General features: G+C 39.9%; 2 protein-coding genes and 1 long non-coding RNA gene across 3 annotated transcripts in view; 1 reads left to right on the plus strand and 2 right to left on the minus strand.

Moving 5' to 3' along the window:
* RAB18 (RAB18, member RAS oncogene family) overlaps window positions 1-18,787 on the plus strand; it is a 539,744-nt gene that overhangs the window by 161,483 nt on the left and 359,474 nt on the right. The window lies entirely within an intron of this gene.
* On the minus strand, window positions 6,191-9,864 carry LOC126962895 (uncharacterized). Its single transcript, XR_007728850.1, has 2 exons — window positions 9,005-9,864; window positions 6,191-8,685 (listed from the first exon to the last, which is right to left on the minus strand). It is a non-coding gene; the product is annotated as an uncharacterized LOC126962895 (long non-coding RNA).
* The window catches only part of YME1L1 (YME1 like 1 ATPase), a 41,760-nt gene continuing 33,260 nt past the window's right edge, over window positions 10,288-18,787 (minus strand). Inside the window, exons 10-17 of the mRNA XM_050804507.1 lie at window positions 18,240-18,392; window positions 17,531-17,663; window positions 16,090-16,152; window positions 15,139-15,251; window positions 13,984-14,139; window positions 11,938-12,089; window positions 10,602-10,728; window positions 10,288-10,521 (exon numbers count right to left, since the gene is read on the minus strand). Of these exons, the coding sequence (XP_050660464.1) occupies window positions 10,370-10,521; window positions 10,602-10,728; window positions 11,938-12,089; window positions 13,984-14,139; window positions 15,139-15,251; window positions 16,090-16,152; window positions 17,531-17,663; window positions 18,240-18,392 (1,049 nt within the window). The 3' untranslated portion in view covers window positions 10,288-10,369. The remainder of the gene's footprint in view (window positions 10,522-10,601; window positions 10,729-11,937; window positions 12,090-13,983; window positions 14,140-15,138; window positions 15,252-16,089; window positions 16,153-17,530; window positions 17,664-18,239; window positions 18,393-18,787) is intronic.

Here is an 18,787-nt window from a genome sequence, read left to right on the forward strand (position 1 = left end):
GGCCAGTCATTAGCATTGTTTCTATAGATACTAAATTAACTAAAAGTATCCCTTATGGGAAACAAAGGAATGGGCTAGTTAACTGCAGCAGGAGCATGTCCTTAAGGCACAGATCGTTCATGCTATTGTTTGTGGCTTAAGAATGCCTTTAAGCAGTTTTCCGCCTTGCATTCCGGTAAACCCACAAACTTCCGGCGTTGGCGTTATGGCCATCATGAACATGTTACAGTGCTGCAGAGATTTTTTTATGGCCCCTTTTGGGGCCAGTTTATGGCCAGATTTTGGGGGGCTTGTTCCCAACAACCAGCCTAGGCAATATAGCCAGAACATGTCTCCAAAAAGTTTTTTTAAATTACCCATGGCCAGTGCTGGACACCGTGTCTCACACCTGTAATCCCAGCAGGGATTACATACCTTGGGAGACGGAGGTGGGTGGCTCACTTGGGGTCAGAGAGCAGCTTGGCCGACATGGTGAAACCCCATCTCCACTAAAAATATAAAATTTAGCCAGGTGTGGTGGCAGGCACCTATAATCCCAGCTATTCAGTGGCTGAGGCAGGAGAATCACTTGAACCCGAGAGGTGGAGGTTGCAGTGAGCCAAAATTGTACCACTGCACTCCAGCCTGAGTGACAGAGCAAGACTCTGTCTCAAAAAAAAAAAAAAAAAAAAAAAAAAAAACAGCCATGTCCAGACATGGTGGCTCATGCCTGTAATCCCAGCACTTCGGGAGGCTGAGGTGGGCAGATCACTTGAAGTTAGGAGTTCAACAGCAGCCTGGCCAACATGATGAAACCCTGTCTCTACTAAAAATACAAAAAAAAATTAGCCAGGCATGGTGGTGCATGCCTGTAATTCCAGCTACTCAGGAGGCTGAGGTGGGAGGATCATTTGAACCCAGGAGGCAGAGGCTGCAGGGAGCTGAGATCGCACCTCTGCACTCCAGCCTGGGAAAATAGCAAGACTCCATCTCAAAAAAAAAAAAAAAAAAAAAAAAAAAAAAAAAAATTAGCCAGGCTCGGTGGCACATACCTGTAGTTCCAGCTTCTTGGGAGGTTAAGGCAGGAGGATCATTTGATCATAGGAGTTTGAGACCAGCCTGGGGAATATAGCAAGACCTATCTCAGGCTGGGTGCTGTGGCTCACGCCTGTAATCCCAGCACTTTGGGAGGCCGAGGTGGGTGGATCACGAGGTCAGTTCGAGACCAGCCTGGCCAACACGGTGAAATCCCATCTCTACTACAAATACAAAAATTAGCTGGGTGTGGTGGTTCGTGCCTATAATCCCAGCTACTTGGGAGGCTGAGGCAGGAGAATTGCTTGAACCAGGGAGTAAGCGGTTGCAGTGAGCCAAGATTGCGCCATTGTACTCCAGTCTGGCGACAGAGTGAGACTCCATCTAAAAAAAAACCAAAAAAAAACCCCTTCCCCCAAAAAAGAACTATTAACTGTAACAGTAGTATAAAAGTGAAAAGAAAAATCTAAAGAATCCCTTAGAGTGAGATTATACCGAAAGTATGAACAACTTAAATGGCTTCACAAGGCTGGGGATTCAGATGTCCTTGGAGAAGGTGTGGTTGCCAAGGCGGGAGTTGTCCACAGTCATCGAGCAAACATAAAACACCCTTCTGGAGTATCAGGGGCCCAATCTGATAGGTGCATAGATGGTTGTGAGGAGACAGGAAGCCCACTTCCCCACACAGCAGTACAAGGCTTGGGGTAGGAAGTTGTTACAAGCCTGCTCACAAAGACCAATGGTGTCCATGTTAAAAGGGTTACTGGCTGGGGCCAGAGCTCAGGGTAGTCAACGCACTGCATGCTCTGGGAAGGCACAGCCTGGGCAGAGCACCCACTACTGGCATTGGTGTAGAAGGAACACGAAGACGCAACCCAGCAGCACACCAGAACCTAGGCCAGGGCCACCCCTCGGTCTCTAGGCAAGCAGAAACAACCTGCTGGGATGCAGATTAAATGAGGTGGGTAGTCAGATGCAAGGGAAAGTCAGACATGCAAATAGAGTCAAACTTCTCTGCCACCTAGCAGGCTGCAATCCCATCTCGTTCACCAATGTTTGAACCCCCCTCCCAAATTAACCCCTTCTTGAGTACTCTCCTTCAGCCCTAAGGTACCCTTTAGACTTCTCTTTCCATCTTTATAATTATTCTCATCTCACAGCTTAGTAATTCTTTATATTAAACTAAATTGCTGTGTGGTTTCTACACTGTCATTGGACCCAGATTGATACAAAGGCCGTGGAGTTGCACTGTTCAGATCTGTCTTCGGGAGACCCTATTGTGGAGTGCACAGTTGAACTGTAGCCTCCAGCTGGTGCTTTCACCAGGACCTTGCTTCTGTCAGGCTGCTTCCAGCCAATGACTGAGCACAAAGAGGATACAAAGCCAAGCCATTTCTGTCCGGCACAGGACTCCTCTACAGGCTTCTGCTGTAATCCCAGCACTTCGGGAGGCCAAGGTGGGTAGACCACTTGAGGTCAGGAGTTTGAGACCAGCCTGGTCAACATGGTGAAACCCCATCTCTACTAAAAATACAAAAAAATTAGCCAGGCATGGTGGTGTGCACCTGTAATCTCAGTTACTTGGGAGGCAGAGGTTGCAGTGAGCTGAGATCGCATCACAGCACTTCAGCCTGGACGAAAGAGTGAGACTCCATCTCAAAACAAAACAAAAACTGCAGAGGGTGGTTCTTATCTGGCTGATACTGTTGTGAGATGATTTTGAGTATTTGATGTGGCCTTTCCTTGAACGCTGACTCTCACAGGGACACTTCTGTTCCCACAGCTGTTTTCACCTGCAATTGCCTTGACCTGAATGAATGCACTCCACTCTGGCCTTTCCTCTTAGCTCCTAAGGAATCCACAGATTCACTTTGGATTACCCTCTTCTAAGGCCTGCTCGCACCCTTAACAGGCCTTTTCATATGGGATCCCAAATGGATTCTCCCTCCCACCAACAGCTCTCATACTTGACCAACATCTGTCCTCTGTAAACATTCAAACATTCTTTGCCAAAACAAATGCTAAGAGAGCAGACCGGTCTCAACACAGTAGCCAAGCAGCTCATCAGAATTTGTCAGGCTTGATTTCCTGGGGATGAGTTACATACCTGCTTCCAGGAGGAAGCAGGTGTGCAGAAGATTCACATCGAGCTCTCTGAAGACAGTTTTATATGAGAAATAAGCACCTTTCCATCCTCCCTGACAGCTTTGTAAATTTGTCATAAAATGCATTCTCAAATTCATAGCAGATTAGCTACATTATGTATTACCATGCTAATTCAAGACTGAAATAGTTCAGAACACCACACGGCACTCATATATATGACGTTCCTGTTGTGAAAGAGGAATAAATATCATATTCCTGACTAAAACAGGGATTCACCTCTGACAGAAAAGAATTTGCATATAAGTAAAATCCTCACTTCAAAGATACCAACTCTGGCCAGGTGCAGTGGCTCATGCCTGTAATCCCAGCACTTTGGGAGGCTGAGGCAGACAGATCACCTGAGGTCAGGAGTTCAAGACCAACCTGGCAAACATGGTGAAACCCCATCTCTACTAAAAATACAAAAAAATTAGCCAGGCATGGTGGCGGGTGCCTGGAATCCCAGCTGTTTGGGAGGCTGAGGCATGAGAATTGCTTGAACCTGGAAGAAGGTTACAGTGAGTCGAGATCATGCCAATGCACTCCAGCCTGGGCGACAGAGCAAGACTTCATCTCAAAAAAAAAAAAAAAAAAAAAAGCTCTGCAAATCTTCACATCCAGTACTGTTATGTTTCCAATCCAAAGATCTATATTCTACCACGTTTTATTAAAATATTACACACTTATATTAAGAAATATGCTTATAACTAGCTGGCTTGAAACAATGCAGAATTGCCTTTAAAATGAATATGAACAAATACTAGAGAGTATCTAGCAATAAAATATGTATCAATTACTAAAAGTAATAATGATATAGATAATAGGTGAAATTCTGGCATTCTGATAGTTTTGAGTGAATAGCTATGAAACGTTTAAGTCTTCTTTAGGTTCACTCTTAATAATAAATTGCTTTATCGGGACTGTGGTTACAAAATAAGTCACTAAGGAAGAAAGTATTCAAGAGAAACTGCCCGAATATCCTTAGGTATTGGATTTAGCAAAGACTATTTTTAAACATGTTCAAAAATAAATGGAAATCTGTTTATCATGTTAAAGAAAACATACTCAATGAACAAAGAATCTCGATAAAGAGGTACAAAGTTATGAAAGAACCAAATGGAAACCTGGGAGCTGAAAAATTCAACTTACGAAACAAAAAAATGCAAGTAGATTTGAGATGGCAGATGCATCGGTGAGCTTGAAGAAAAATCAACATTACGCAACCTGACAAATAGAGGCAGAAAAAGACTGAAAAAAATTAACAGAGCCTGAGACCAGGGTAATAGGAAATGTACCAACAATTGCATAAGGCGAACCACAGAAGAAAGAGCAAAGGGCAGAAAAATGTAACGAAGAAATAATGTCCAAAAATCTCTCAAATTTTATAAAAAACATTATATATCCAAGAAGCTAAAACAAACAAAAACCACCAACAACAAACCCACGTAGGATAAACACTATGAGATCCACACCTAAAAACATCTTAGTCAAACTGTTTAAAAGACAAGGCCCAGAGAAAAAAGCCCAAAAGCAGTGAGGAAAACAATTACACAAAGGAGACCAACAATAATTAACAGCTGACTTAACACCAAAAGTAATGGAAATCAGGGTGCACTGGGATGACATTAAAAGAGAGTCAAAGAAAAAATTGTCAGGCACAAATTCTATATCCAGCAAACTATCCTTAAAAAAAGAAGAGAATCAAGGCAAGACCAGACATTCCCAGATAAAGATTGAGGACATTAAGATCGTATAAAGCAGTAGTTCCAACCATGATTATTATTATTACTATTATTGGAGACAGTGTCTTGCTCTGTCACCCAGGCTGGAGTATACTGGCATGATCCCAGCTCACTGCAACCTCTGCCTCCCAAGTTCAAGTGATTCTCCTGCCTCAGCTACTCAAATAGCTGGAATTACAGGCATGCACCACCATGCACAACTAATTTTTGTATTTTTGGTAGAGACGGTGTTTCATCATGTTGGCCAGGCTTGTCTCAAACTCCTGGCCTCAAGTGGTCTGCCCACCTCAGCCTCCTAAACTGCTGGGATTACAGGTGAGTCACTGCTCCCAGCCAGTAGTTCCAATTATTTAAAGCAAAAGAAGGTAGAAAAGGAGGAACAGAGGGATCTCTTTAATTATGAGGAAAAAAATACCAAAAGACAGGTATAAATTCAAATGTATCAATAATATTAAGTATAAATGAATTGAACACTCCACCAAAATGGCAGAGATTGTGAAACAGGATAAAAAAGCAAGATCCATCTGATAAAGGACTTGCATTCAGAACATCTTTTATAACTCATAAAAACAAGGCAACCCAATTAAAAGGAGGAAGTAAAAGATCTGAATAAACACTTCTCCAAAGAAGATATACAAATGGCCAATAAGCACAGAAGATGCTCAGCATCTTATGTCACTAGAGAAATGATCTAACTTGGATGAGATTAATTTGGATGTGAGTGGTCCACTAGAATGGCCATAATAATAAAGGCAGACTATAAGCAGTGAAAAAGATGTGGAGAAACTATAACCCTCCTACATTGCTAGTTAGAACATAAAACTATAGTCACTTTGAAAATGATTCATAAGTTTCTTAAAAAATTAACCCACACACTTGTATGACAATGTTTTTGGGTGATGGAAATGTTCTAAAACCTGATTGTGGTGGTGATTACACACACATCTTTCAACTGTACATTTACAATGAATTTTATCATATGTAAATTATACCTCAACAAATATGTAAAAAAATTTAAGACAGATAAGACTTTAACAATATTTTATACGTGTATGTATGTACATACAGAGAGGGAGACAGAACAGGTTTGGGGCAATAAAAAACGGGCAAAATGAAAACAATTGGTAAATCTGGATGCAGCGTATATGAGAGATCCATGTATTATGCTGACAACATTTCTGTCAGTTTGAAATTACATAGATCATCAACCAAAAGGTCAAGAATATAATGTAACAAGCTTCCTGAAACAATATCCATCTTTTTTCAATGAAGACCATATGCAGCTTAAGTTATTAGGAAATTGTAGGTAATTTTAATAAAGTCATCGTCAAGAATATAATCTGGTTGTAATACCAATACAATGTGCTCTAAAATAATTTTTCTATTGAGTTAAATATTCATCTGTAAATCCTGTAACAACATGTTCATATTCACAAAATCTGGATGAAAAGTAAACACGACTTGGCATTTCTGACGCAGGGCACAGGGTATAACACAAAGTTCGCTTCAGAGGGGACTGAGATTTAATTTTGCTTTTGAAACCAAGCATAATTATAGTCAAAATGAGGGACATTATTCAGAATGAGGTTTGTTATGTATTTATTTAACAAAATACTGCTTCTCTGAAGTACATTTCATTAGGGAGAGTGACAGTAATGCTTAAAAAAGGAACATGAAAATGTACACTGCATTTCTAAAAGGTTATAATCATTTATCTATTTATTTATTTTTTGAGAGGGAGTCTCACTCTGTCACCCAGGCTGGAGTGCAGTGGCTCTTGTGATCTTGGCTCACTGCAACCTCCACCTCCTGGGTTCAAGCAATCTCGTGCCTCAGCCTCTCAAGTAGCTGGGATTCCAGGCATGCACCACCACACCTGGCTACTTTTTTAATATTTAAAGTTATTTAAATTTTTTTTTTTTTTTTGAGACAGAGTCTTCCTCTGTTGCCCAGGCTGGAGTGCAGTGGCACAATCTCGGCTCACTGCAACCTCCACCTCCCAGGCTCAAGCAATTCTCCTGCCTCAGCCCCCAAAGTAGCCGGGATTATAAGCACCTGCCACCGTGCCCAGCTAATTTTTGCATTTTTTTAGTAGAGATGGGGTTTCACCATGTTGGCCAGGCTGGTCTCAAACTCTCGACCTCAGGTGATTTGCCCGCCTTGGCCTCCGAAAGTGCTGGGATTACAGGCATGAGCAACTGCGCCCAGCCTTTTTTTTTTTTGTATTCTGGTAGAGACAGTGTTTCACCACGTTGGCCAGGCTGGTCTCGAACTCCTGGCCTGAAGTGATTCACCCACCTCAGCCTCCCAAAGTGCTGGGATTACACAGGTGTGAGCCACTGCACCACGCCAAAAGGCTACATGCCCGGCTCTGTGTTTCCAAGACTGCTTTTGATCCCAACTTCTCTACATTTAGATTAAAAAACATTTTATTCATGGTCAATCTGGAACATAATTACTGCATCTTAAGTTTCCACTGATGTATATAGAAGGCTAAAGGCACAATTTTTATCACATCTAGTAGAGTAACCAAACATAAAATCATTAGTTACTTTCAACTTAATAACTCATTGACATTCCTCAAACGAGCTGTTTTAAATCCTGATAGTTCTTTATTTTTTCAAAATATATTTGCCATGGGATGCTAATTTGCATTAGGTGTCATAATGAGAATAACCAAAACTGGATAAATGTGACAAATGATTGACAAAGCATTTCACACCCTTCAATTACACCACGTCAAGAATGAGGGGAAAGTGTTGCAAAAGTAGACTACTGCAATGCTACTTATATTCTTGCAATAAAACCAGCAAGCATCCATATCAAGAGAGTTATCATCTCACTTCCAACTTCTTCCCCTCAAGAACAATTTGAATCTCTTTGGCATCCAAAGTCTCATAGGTCAATAAAGCTTCTGCAAGATTCTTATGCTCCTTTGCATGAGTTTTCAAGATATGTTTTGCTCGTTCATATGAGTCCTAAATAGAAAAGGAGATACGTAAGTAGCAGTAAATGTAGGGATGCAAAAACCAGTCAATAGGAAAAGAAAAACTTTATGTACCCTAAAAAATATGAAATCTGTTTATATTTATAAAATCATGTAGAATCATGATTCTACTGTAGAGATAATTTGTGCATTATAACATAAATAGTAAGGAAAAGAGAATAAACACCTGAGAAGGCAGAGACCACCTCTTCTATAACACTCTCTAAACCTTTCCATCATACAAACTTTCTGTATCCTTAAGTACTCTAAAGCATTCCCTCCACCTCCTTGAAATAATCAAAGCCATGGTCCCTCCTGTGGAGACTACATTCCTTAAGCCCTCTCAAGCTATGTGTTCACGTTTACCCTAGATACTTCAAAGTAGAGAGCTGAGCTCTTTGTTCTAGTCACCTCTTTCAGACCATTACTAACCTACCCTCTTATACAATGCACTCTTCCTATTCTGTTGAAGTCCAGGCCGTTTGACTATGGAGCTATCCAACTGTCTTCATTGTGCCATCTAACAAACATACTCCTTATTCACTAAAGACTCTGGCACTCAGCTCAAGTCACTCTTTTTTTTTTTTTTTCAGTCTCTGTTGCTCAGGCTGGAGTGAAGTGAGGCAATCACAGCTCACTACAGCCTCAACCTCCCTGGGCTCAAGTGATCCTCCCACCTCATCCCAAGTAGCTGTGACTACAGGTATGAACCACCACCACGCTCAGCTAATTTTTCTATTTTTTGTAGAGATGGGGTTTTGCCATGTTGCCCAGGCTGGTCAGTCTTACTCTTAAAACCTGCCTGGGGCCGGGCGCGGTGGCTCAAGCCTGTAATCCCAGCACTTTGGGAGGCCGAGATGGGCGGATCACGAGGTCAGGAGATCGAGACCATCCTGGCTAACACGGTGAAACCCCGTCTCTACTAAGAAATACAAAAAATAGCCGGGCGAGGTGGCAGCGCCTGTAGTCCCAGCTACGCGGGAGGCTGAGGCCGGAGAATGGCGTGAACCCGGGAGGCGGAGCTTGCAGTGAGCTGAGATCCGGCCACTGCACTCCAGCCTGGGCTACAGAGCGAGACTCCGTCTCAAAAAAAAAAAAAAAAAAAAAAAAAAAAAACCTGCCTGGTTGGGTGCGGTGGCTCACACCTGTAATCCCGGCACTTTGGGAGGCCAAGGCAGGTGAATCGTTTGAGCCCAGGAGTTCGAGACCAGCCTGGGTAACATAGTGAAATGCTCTCTACAAAAAATAACAAAATTAGCTAGGCGTGGCAGTGTGTGCTTATAGTCCCAGTCCCAGCTACTCAGGAGGCTGAGGTGGGAGGATCACTTGAGCTTCGGAGACAGAGATTGCAATCAGCCGAGATCACAGCACTGCACTCCAGCCTGAGTGACAGGGCAAGATGCTGTCTCAAAAACAAAAACAAAAACAAAAAAAAAACCAAAACTGAAATCATGGAGCTAGGCACAGTGGTGTGTGCCTGTAGCCCCAGCTACTTGGGAGGTTGAGGCAGGAAGCTCACTTGAGCCCAGGAGATCAAGTCCAGCCTGGGCAATATAGCAAGACCCATCCCCTTAAAAAAGAAAAAAAAAAAGATAAAACCTGCAAAAAACCAACAACAAAAAATCTACTAAACTTATTTCTTAGGTTGCAGTGAGCCGAGATCATGCCACTGCACTCCAGCCTGGGCAACAGAGCGAGACTCCATATCAAAAAAAAAAAAAAATGTATTTGTTGAATACATGTCAAAGATTCAATAAACAATACTCTTCCCATTCTATTACCTCTTACAGTTTTGCAGCTAAAGTACAATTGAATTATATATATATATATATATACATAAAATTTTATATGTAGACATATTTTATTTCAACAGCTTATGGGGTACAAATGGTTTTTGGTTCCATGGATGAACTGTGTATAAGTGAAGTCTGGGATATTAGTGTATCCATACCTACATAGTATACACTGTACCTAATATGTAGTAACATCAAAATAGTAAAAATATGAGCAAGAGAGAACATTTTAAATCTTTTACTTTTTTGGAGACAGGGTCTTGGTCTGTCACCCAGGGTAGAGTGCGGTGGCACAACCAGGACTCACTGTAGCCTAGACCTCCTGGGTTCAGGGAATCCTCCCACCTCAGACTCCCAAGCAGCTGGGACTACAGGCACACACCACCACACCTGGCTAATTTTTGTATTTTTTTTAAGAGATGGGGTTGTGCTATGTTGCCCAGGCTGGTCCAGAACTCACTCCTAGGCTCAAGCAATCCAGTCTCTTCAGCCTCCCAAAAGTGCTGGGATTATAGGTGTGAGCCACACTGCCCAGCCTAAACTCATGAAGTAATAGCTACTATCTGGGCAGCTCATTCTGAGCAGCTAGGAGAAGGCTCCATTTTCTTTATTCAGAGAGTAACAATGTTCAGAATAAGCAGCCTCAAATCCATTTGGAGTGAGACAGAGCAAAAGTGAATATTACCAATTTATATATCAGAACCATCTCTCAAATCAACACTTGACATGTAATTTGATACATGAAAAGGATTAAAATAATCTATTACCTTTTCACTCATTCCAAATTTGGTAACCATCCGCTTTGCTATTTTAGTGGCATTATCAAAATCACTGGAAGCACCTAAAATAAAAACATACAATTTTAAAAAATATCTTTAAGACCACATACAATTTGAACTAAAGCCATTCTTTAACGCTAACCTGTTGTAATATGGTCAGTTCCAAATATAAGTTCCTCTGCCACTCTTCCTCCCATACTAACATCCATTTGTGCAAGCAGCTGGGCTCTAGTTTCATTCCATCTGTCATTCTCAGGTAACAGGGACACCTAGACGATTAAAAATCAATCAGATAAAAAGTAAAAAAAGAGGCCAGGCGTGGAGGCTTACGCCTGAATCCCAGCACTTTGGGAGGCTGAGGCGGGTGGATCACCTGAGGTTGGGAGTTCGAGACCAGCCTGACCAACATGGAGAAACCCTGTCTCTACTGAAAATACAAAATTAGCTGGGCATGGTGGCGCATGCCTGTAATCCCAACTACTCGGGAGGCTGAGGCAGGAGAGTTGCTTGAAGCTGGGAGATGGAGGTTGCGGTGAGCTGAGATCACGCCATTGCACTCCAGCCTGGGCAACAAGAATGAAACTCCATCTCAAAAATAAAATAAAATAATAAATAAATAAATAAAATAATATAAAATGTAAGGAAAGAATTCAGATACAGGCTGGGCGCAGTGGCTCATACCTGTAGTCTCAGCACTTTGGGAGGCTGAGGTGGGAGGATCACTTGAGTCCAGGAGTTTGAGACTAGCCTGGGCAACATAGTGAGACCCCATCAATATAAAATAAAATGAAGATTTAAAAAAAAGAAATTCAGATACAGTTCTGAGATCGTTACATTAAAAACCAGAATTTCAGCACCATAAGACTGGGCAAAATAAAAAAATACAAACCAGAATTATCATTTAGCTCTCTTATACCATGCTGAAAGCTGGTCATCAGGGGACTGATGAAAAACCAGCAATTAGAGAATAAAAAATCCTTTATAAAGCAACAACAATAGGTGGATAATGCTGCAATAGGACTGTTTTCTCCCCAGGTGCACAGAAATTTTTAAAATGTCTACAATTTTGAAAGATCTGATAAACTTGTACTAAATGAGAAAAATCTTAGAAAAACTACTGAATCAGTTGCTGCAAAACATAATGTTTTCCCTTTTGGGACAGCACAGTAATTAGATATTTAAGAATTAGGCAGGCCATGGTGGTTCATGCCTGTAATCCCAGCACTTTGGGAGGCTGAGGCGGCTGGATCACCTGAGGTCAGGAGTTCAAGACCAGCCTGGCCAACATGGTGAAACCCCATCTCTACTAAAAACACAAAAATTAGCTGGGCATGGTGGTGGGCGCCTGTAATCCCAGCTACTTGGGAGGCTGAGGTGAGAGAATCATTTGAACCCGGAAGACAGAAGTTGCAGTGAGCTGAGACTGTGCCATTGCACTCCAGCCTGGGCGACAGGGCGAGATGCTACAAAAAACTTACATGTCCAAGTGTTGGTCCCCGGGGCATGATTGTAGCTTTGTTGATAGGCATTGCATCTTTTGTGTAATATGCAATAATGGCATGACCAGATTCATGATATGCTGTGATGGTTTTGTTTTTGTTATCAATTTCCACACTTCTTCTTTCAGGCCCTAAGATAAAAATTTAATTGCGTAAATACTCCACTAGAAAGGTATATTTAAATCAACAAAACACATTCTTGTCTGCAAATCAAATACACTCCACCCTTCCTATCAGCAGATTCTGCATCCATAGATTCAACCAAATAAGGATTAAAAGTATGGGGAAGAGGAACAATAAAAAAAATACAAATGAAAAATACAGTATAACAACTATTTACAGAGCATTTCCATTGTATTAGTAATCTAGAGATGATTTCAAGTATACAGGAGAATTATGTATGTTATACACAAATAGTACACCATTTTATAAAAGACACTTGAGCATCCTTGAATTTTGGTATCCACATGGGACCTGGAACCAATCCCCACCCCCTCCGTGGATACTGAGGGATGAATGTATCTGATACTGGATTAATATTAAAAAACAAAAAACTCATTCTTCTTAAAGTCATTTTTGTCATAGCTCACTCCAACTCTTAGCCTCAAGTAAGCCACCCACCTCAGCTTCCCAAAGTGCTGGGATTACAGGCATGTGCCACTGTGCCTAGCTTTAATAATTTTTTAGCAATAGCAATTTTTTAAACTTTTAAACAGGGTCTGTAACCCAGGCTGGAGTGCAGTGGCATAATCACAGCTCAATGTAGCTTTAACTTCTTGGACTTTTTAGCAATTCTCCCACCTCAGACTCCCGAGTAGATGGGACCACAGACGCGTGCTACCCCACCCAGCTAATTTTTAAAATTTTTGGTAGAGATGGAGTCTCGCTATGTTGCCCAGCTGATCTTGAACTCCAACGATTCTGGGCTCACGTGGTCCTCCTGCCTCGGCCTCCCAAAGTGCTGGGATTACAGGTGTGAACCGCCACGCCCAGTCTACAGAGTAAAAGTTTTTTAAAATGGGCAGAATTCATTCCATAACACATACAAACTTTTTTTTTTTTAACGCGGAGTCTTGCTCTGTGCCCCAGGCTGGAGTGCAGTGGCGCGATCTCGGCTCACTGCAAGCTCCGCTCCCCCGGGTTCACGCCATTCTCCTGGCTCAGCCTCCCGAGTAGCTGGGACTACAGGTGCCCGCCACCTCGCCCGGCTAATTTTCTTGTATTTTTAGTAGAGACGGGGTTTCACCGTGTTAGCCAGGATGGTCTCGATCTCCTGACCTCATGATCCGCCCGTCTCGGCCTCCCAAAGTGCTGAGATTAAAGGCTTGAGCCACCGCGCCCGGCCTAACACATACAAACTTTAACAATTTATCTACAAACCAAAACTGTCAAAACTATCATCTTAATTCTTACATCAAAAGGGAAAACTTATTTCTATTTCTATAAAATAAACTTCCAATTTAACAAGAATATCATAACTAATGTGCTTTTAAGTCAATCCAAGATTTAAAATCGAAATCAAGCACAGAATAAAGTTAACTATCCTTTTTAGCAGCAATGTCCGATAAGAGGAAATGTATATGTGCCTCATCTCCCCACCAACAGTTGAACTATACAATTATATAAGCCACTAGAATATATTTGTTTTATAAAAGGCCAAATTGTGGTGTTGTCAAGTATATATTTTCATGTTCCCATCACTTTTTGAAACTTTCCAGTCAGAAAAAAAGGTTTTCTAAGAAAGAGACAAAACTAATAAATGTGGTACACTATAAAATCAGTTCTGTATCACTGACAAGAGTACTGTCAAGAAAATGTTACTGTTTAATGGCATTTGACTGTTAAATTGGTAATTTTGTAAAATCATTTATTACAAATCTTGAAAACCCAGACACTGAAGTTTTAGAGTAAGATTAGATTCAACATTGCCATGGCTTTAGCTGTTTGAATAGGGTATTTGCCCCAAATGAATTATCTAACACAATGGAAAGTAAAGACAGAAAAAAAAAAACAAAGGAAACCTACCCATTAGAATTTTGTCTTTGGAAAACTCCAGCTCCTTCATGGTAACCATTTCTTTTCCATCAACAGCTGCTTTTAATGCAGCCTGGTTCACAAGATTCTCCAACTCTGCTCCAGAAAAGCCAACAGTACCTCGAGCTATAATTTCTGGATCAACGGCTAATGTAAAAGGAGAACACAACATTAAAAGTCGAAAACAGGTAAAAGAAAACTCTTCACACAGAACTCACATTCGGGCCGGGTGTGATGGCTCACGCCTTTAATCCCAGCACTTTGGGAGGCTGAGGCAGGTAGATCACTGGAGGTCAGGAGTTCGAGACCAGCCTGGCCAACATGGTGAAACCCCATCTCTACTAAAAATACAAAAATTAGCTGGGCATGGTGGCATGCACCTGTAATACCAACTACTCAGGAGGCTGAGGCAGGAGAATCACTTGAACCCGGGAGGTGGAGGTAGCAGTGAGCCGAGATTGTGACACTGCACTCCAGCCTGGGCAAAAAGGGCGAAACTCTGTCTCAAAACAAACAAACAAACAAACAAACAAAAACTACATTCTGAGGGAAAAAAGAAAATAGCTAGCTATTCTGAGCTATAGTTTAGACACTTTCTTCTTGAATTTCATCTGGAAACTTTGGACATAACAGTTGCCCTTATTATAGGAAACACATATAGTTTAATGAATTGATACAGCTATCTCTGAAACTACTGCAGCTTTAATAATTTCATTTATTACTCAAGTGGGTAATAAATTTCCATGTGTTTTGTTTTATAATTTGCTTTCTTCTCTTTTGGCCCCATACTGACTATATCATGAGTTACTGTTTCTGCAGCTTTTTCTATTATTTTGCATTTTACATTCATCTTAAAAAGTGTGTGTGTGTGTGTGTGTATATATATATATATATCCTCAAATATCTGTCTGAATACTCTAAAAAAACCTTTCTTTAGAATCAGGGTTCAAAACAATATAATCTCCTGGATATACACTAAGGAATGGACTTTTAAGTGAACATAGTAACGGAAAAAAAAAAAAAGACAAAAATGGACTGGTCTTTTAATATTAATACATTTATCATGAAAAGACCACAAACAGGGTGAGTGGTATATTACCACTTTACATAAATGACAAATGTTTATTTTGATAGAATTAGACTTACATTGATCAAACTTTATTTTATTGAGATACCATTTCAAAATTTCTGTTCGACCTTTTACATCTGGCCTTGGAACTGTAACTTGCATGTCAAAACGACCAGGACGTATTAAGGCACTACAGGAAGAATGCAAAAGGAAAATATAAATTAATAAACAATTTAAGCTCAAAGTCAGCAGGACTGACACCCTAATGACATGACTGGGAAGCCAATGGCAGCCAGAGTGCAGATGGAATTTTGTACATAAATATTCAGATAGTTCCTTTTAAAACATGGCTCAAGTAACAGTGTCAATAACCAGAGGGTAGAACAAAGGTTCATTCAGATACATGTCTGTACCTAGGTAGCCTACCCCTCAGAAACAAAAGCATGCAAGTAACTCAGTCCAGGAACAAATAATTCTACAATAAACTATTATTGTGGATAAGAACCACACATCCATCTCAACTGCTAAGCACAGAATGTATGTTAGACTAGAGTCTTAGGCAGTGACAAACTACTGAGCAAATGAAAATATGAATAACTTCTACAATACAATTTTTTTTCATAGTAACTTTAAACCTATACTACTACAGTGAATTTATTTTTAAAATCCTTTCTACATAAAACTTTTGTGACATCTAACAAATAAATTTTAAGTTTTATTGAGATGTAATTCACATAACAGTGGATACCTCAGTGACTTTTAATATATTCAGAATTGTACAACCATCACCACAATCTAATTTTAGAATATTCCCATCCCCGGCAAAGAAATCCCATATCCAATGACAGCCATCTCCTATTCTCCCTAACCTCTGGTAACTGCTAACCCAATTTGTCTCTGTGAATTTGCTTATTCTGGGTATTGCATATAAATGCAATCATACAATGTGATCTTTTGCAATTGACTTCTTTTAGCATAATTTTATAGCAGGTAATAGTACTTCACAAAAATCTTCTTTTAATACTTACTTATCTAATGCCTCTGGGAAGTTTGTGGCTCCTATTATAATAACTCCTTCATTGGGTTTAAAACTATATAGGAAAAAAAAAAACAGTATATTTTCACTAACATTGAAGCACAGCACACATGTAGAAATGCTCTACACAAAACTGGTTTGTTTTCCTTTTTTGAGATTAGCACTCGCTTTGTGGCCTAGGCTGGAACACACCAGTATGATCATAGCTCACTGCTGCCTCAAACTCCTGGGTTGAAGTGAAACTTCTGCCTCAACCTCTCAAGTAGCTGGAATGACAGGTGCATGCCAACATACCTAATTTATTTATTTTTATATTTTTTCTACCCAATTTCTAGGTACAAGCCACTATTTTTTTTTTTTTTTTTTTGAGACAGAGTCTCACTGTCACCCAGGCTGGAGTGCAACGGCGCTCACTGCAACCTCCATCTCCCAGGTTCAAGCAATTCTCATGTCTCAGCCTCCTGAGTAGCCAGGATTACAGGCGGCTGCCACCATGCCCAGCTAATTCTTATATTTTTAGTAGAGATGGGGTTTCACCATGTTGGCCAGTTTGGTCTTGAACTCCTGACCTCAAGTGATCCACCTGCCTCAGCCTCCCAAGTGCTAGGATTATAGGCTTGAGTCACCGTGCCCGGCGACTATTTTTATTTTTAGTAGAGATAGGGTCTTGCTATATTGACCAGGCTGGTTTTGAACTCCTGGCCTCAAGCAATTCTCCCACCCTGGCTTCCAAAAGTCCTGGGATTAAAGGCGTGAGCCACCATGCCCGGCTTCATTAATTAAATAACAGCTAAGAAAAGAGACTGATAATAAACCACCAGTCATCTGTGACTACATACCTTCACAATTGTCTGGTCTATGTAGGAAAAGATAACCTGATATAAAAAGCTTAGGTACCTGGTTAATTTTTGAAGAAATTCAAGTATACCAATTCAAGTTATTCACTCCTGGGCTTCCTATGTGGTTTCAAAATGTCTTATATATTATCTTTAAGATACTTCTTTCAAAGCAACATCACCTCTTGCTTTTTATATTATGAACATTGATGTAAGCTTTAAAGCTGCCACATTCAAAGCTAGTCATAAACTGTAGAAATGAGTGTATTTCTTCAAATAGACTACTAGTCTCAGCATGAATCACTGTTTTTCTGTCATAAGTATAACAATAAATGAAAAAGAATATAAATACCATCAATTAAATAAGATGAGTTGATATTCAAATATCCAATTAGTAATGAAAACAATACAATACTGACAGAAAAAGCTGGTCTTGTGTTCTTGCATGAGGGACTACTCTGTTTCCTATACACATCACATTTTTCGTATCTCTAGATATGAAATGCCTTACGGAAATAATTTGCATAAGATCAATTCTACATATATCAAATGCTGGGAGGCATCACCATATTCTAAGACAAAAGAAGATTCAATTACCCATCCATTTCAGCAAGAAGTTGATTTATAGTCTGCCTTGAATATGGATGCATTGGAGATTCAATTCTCTTCCCACCAACAGAATCTAATTCATCAATAAATATAACACAAGGAGCATTCGCTTTTGCTTCCCCTAAGAAAACAAAAAACATTCAAATAAGCTGAAAGAAGTCAACACTTTTGAACAAAACGAGATAAATATTAAAATCCTATAAAACTGTCAAAAGCCAACAAAAAATATTCATTGGAAGAAAATACACAAAAGGAGGTCATTTTTTACTGATTTAAGAATAGTAGCTTCAGGGGGAAAAAACTATACCAAAGAAAATGATATAAAATAAAAACAGTTGGGCATTCATTCTTCCTAGCTATACAAATACCATATACAATCAGGTTTGAAGCTAATTACTTCTTAATTCCATACTATAAAACTGATGAATAAAATGAAAAAAAAAAAAAAAATTTTTTTTTTGGTAGCCTTCAACCTCATCCTTGCACTTCTACTAGCTAATTCATATAGTAAAAGTTACCCAAACCAAGATCCCACAATGGCTATTTTAGCTATCAAAACTAATTAGCATGCAAAGCTGGAGGCCCGAAAAAATAGAAATTAAAAAAAGGAAGAAAAAAAGTAATTAGCAAAGAAGGGTAAGATACACACTTCCCTTAACAAAATTTAGCACTGTATGAAAGATACATCAAAACGTACTAAAAAGATTTCTGATACGGCTGGCTCCCACACCCACAAACATCTCATCAAATTCGGATCCAGAAGCATAATAAAAAGGAACGTCAGCTTCTCCTGCCACAGCTCGGGCAAGCAGTGTCTTTCCAGTCCCTGGGGGTCCAACTAAAAGAATTCCTAAAAGAAAATGAAAACAAGAATAATTCAAAGTATTTTTTAAAAATTCCTCGATATGAACCTATAAAACAAATAATTATTCATTTATATAATTTTCAGGCTGAGGTCACACCAAAAACCAGTATTTTGAAACACAGCAAACCGTACTTGTCTCTGCTAATGGTTCACTTCAGAATCTTGTCCAAAATTAATGTTCCTGTATCATATAAATATTACATATCAACAACAGACATGACAGGAAGAATCTTGAGGTAAAAAAATATAAACCCATTTATCACTAAAAAAGATTAAAATTCATGTAGAAATAGATTAAAAGACTAAACAACCAAATGTAATTAATGAATCTTGATTTGATGCTTTTTCATAAAGAACAAAATATTCTAGAGACATTTGGT

Source organism: Macaca thibetana, chromosome 9, assembly GCF_024542745.1.
Source record: "Macaca thibetana thibetana isolate TM-01 chromosome 9, ASM2454274v1, whole genome shotgun sequence".
NCBI classification, from domain to species: Eukaryota; Metazoa; Chordata; class Mammalia; order Primates; family Cercopithecidae; genus Macaca; species Macaca thibetana.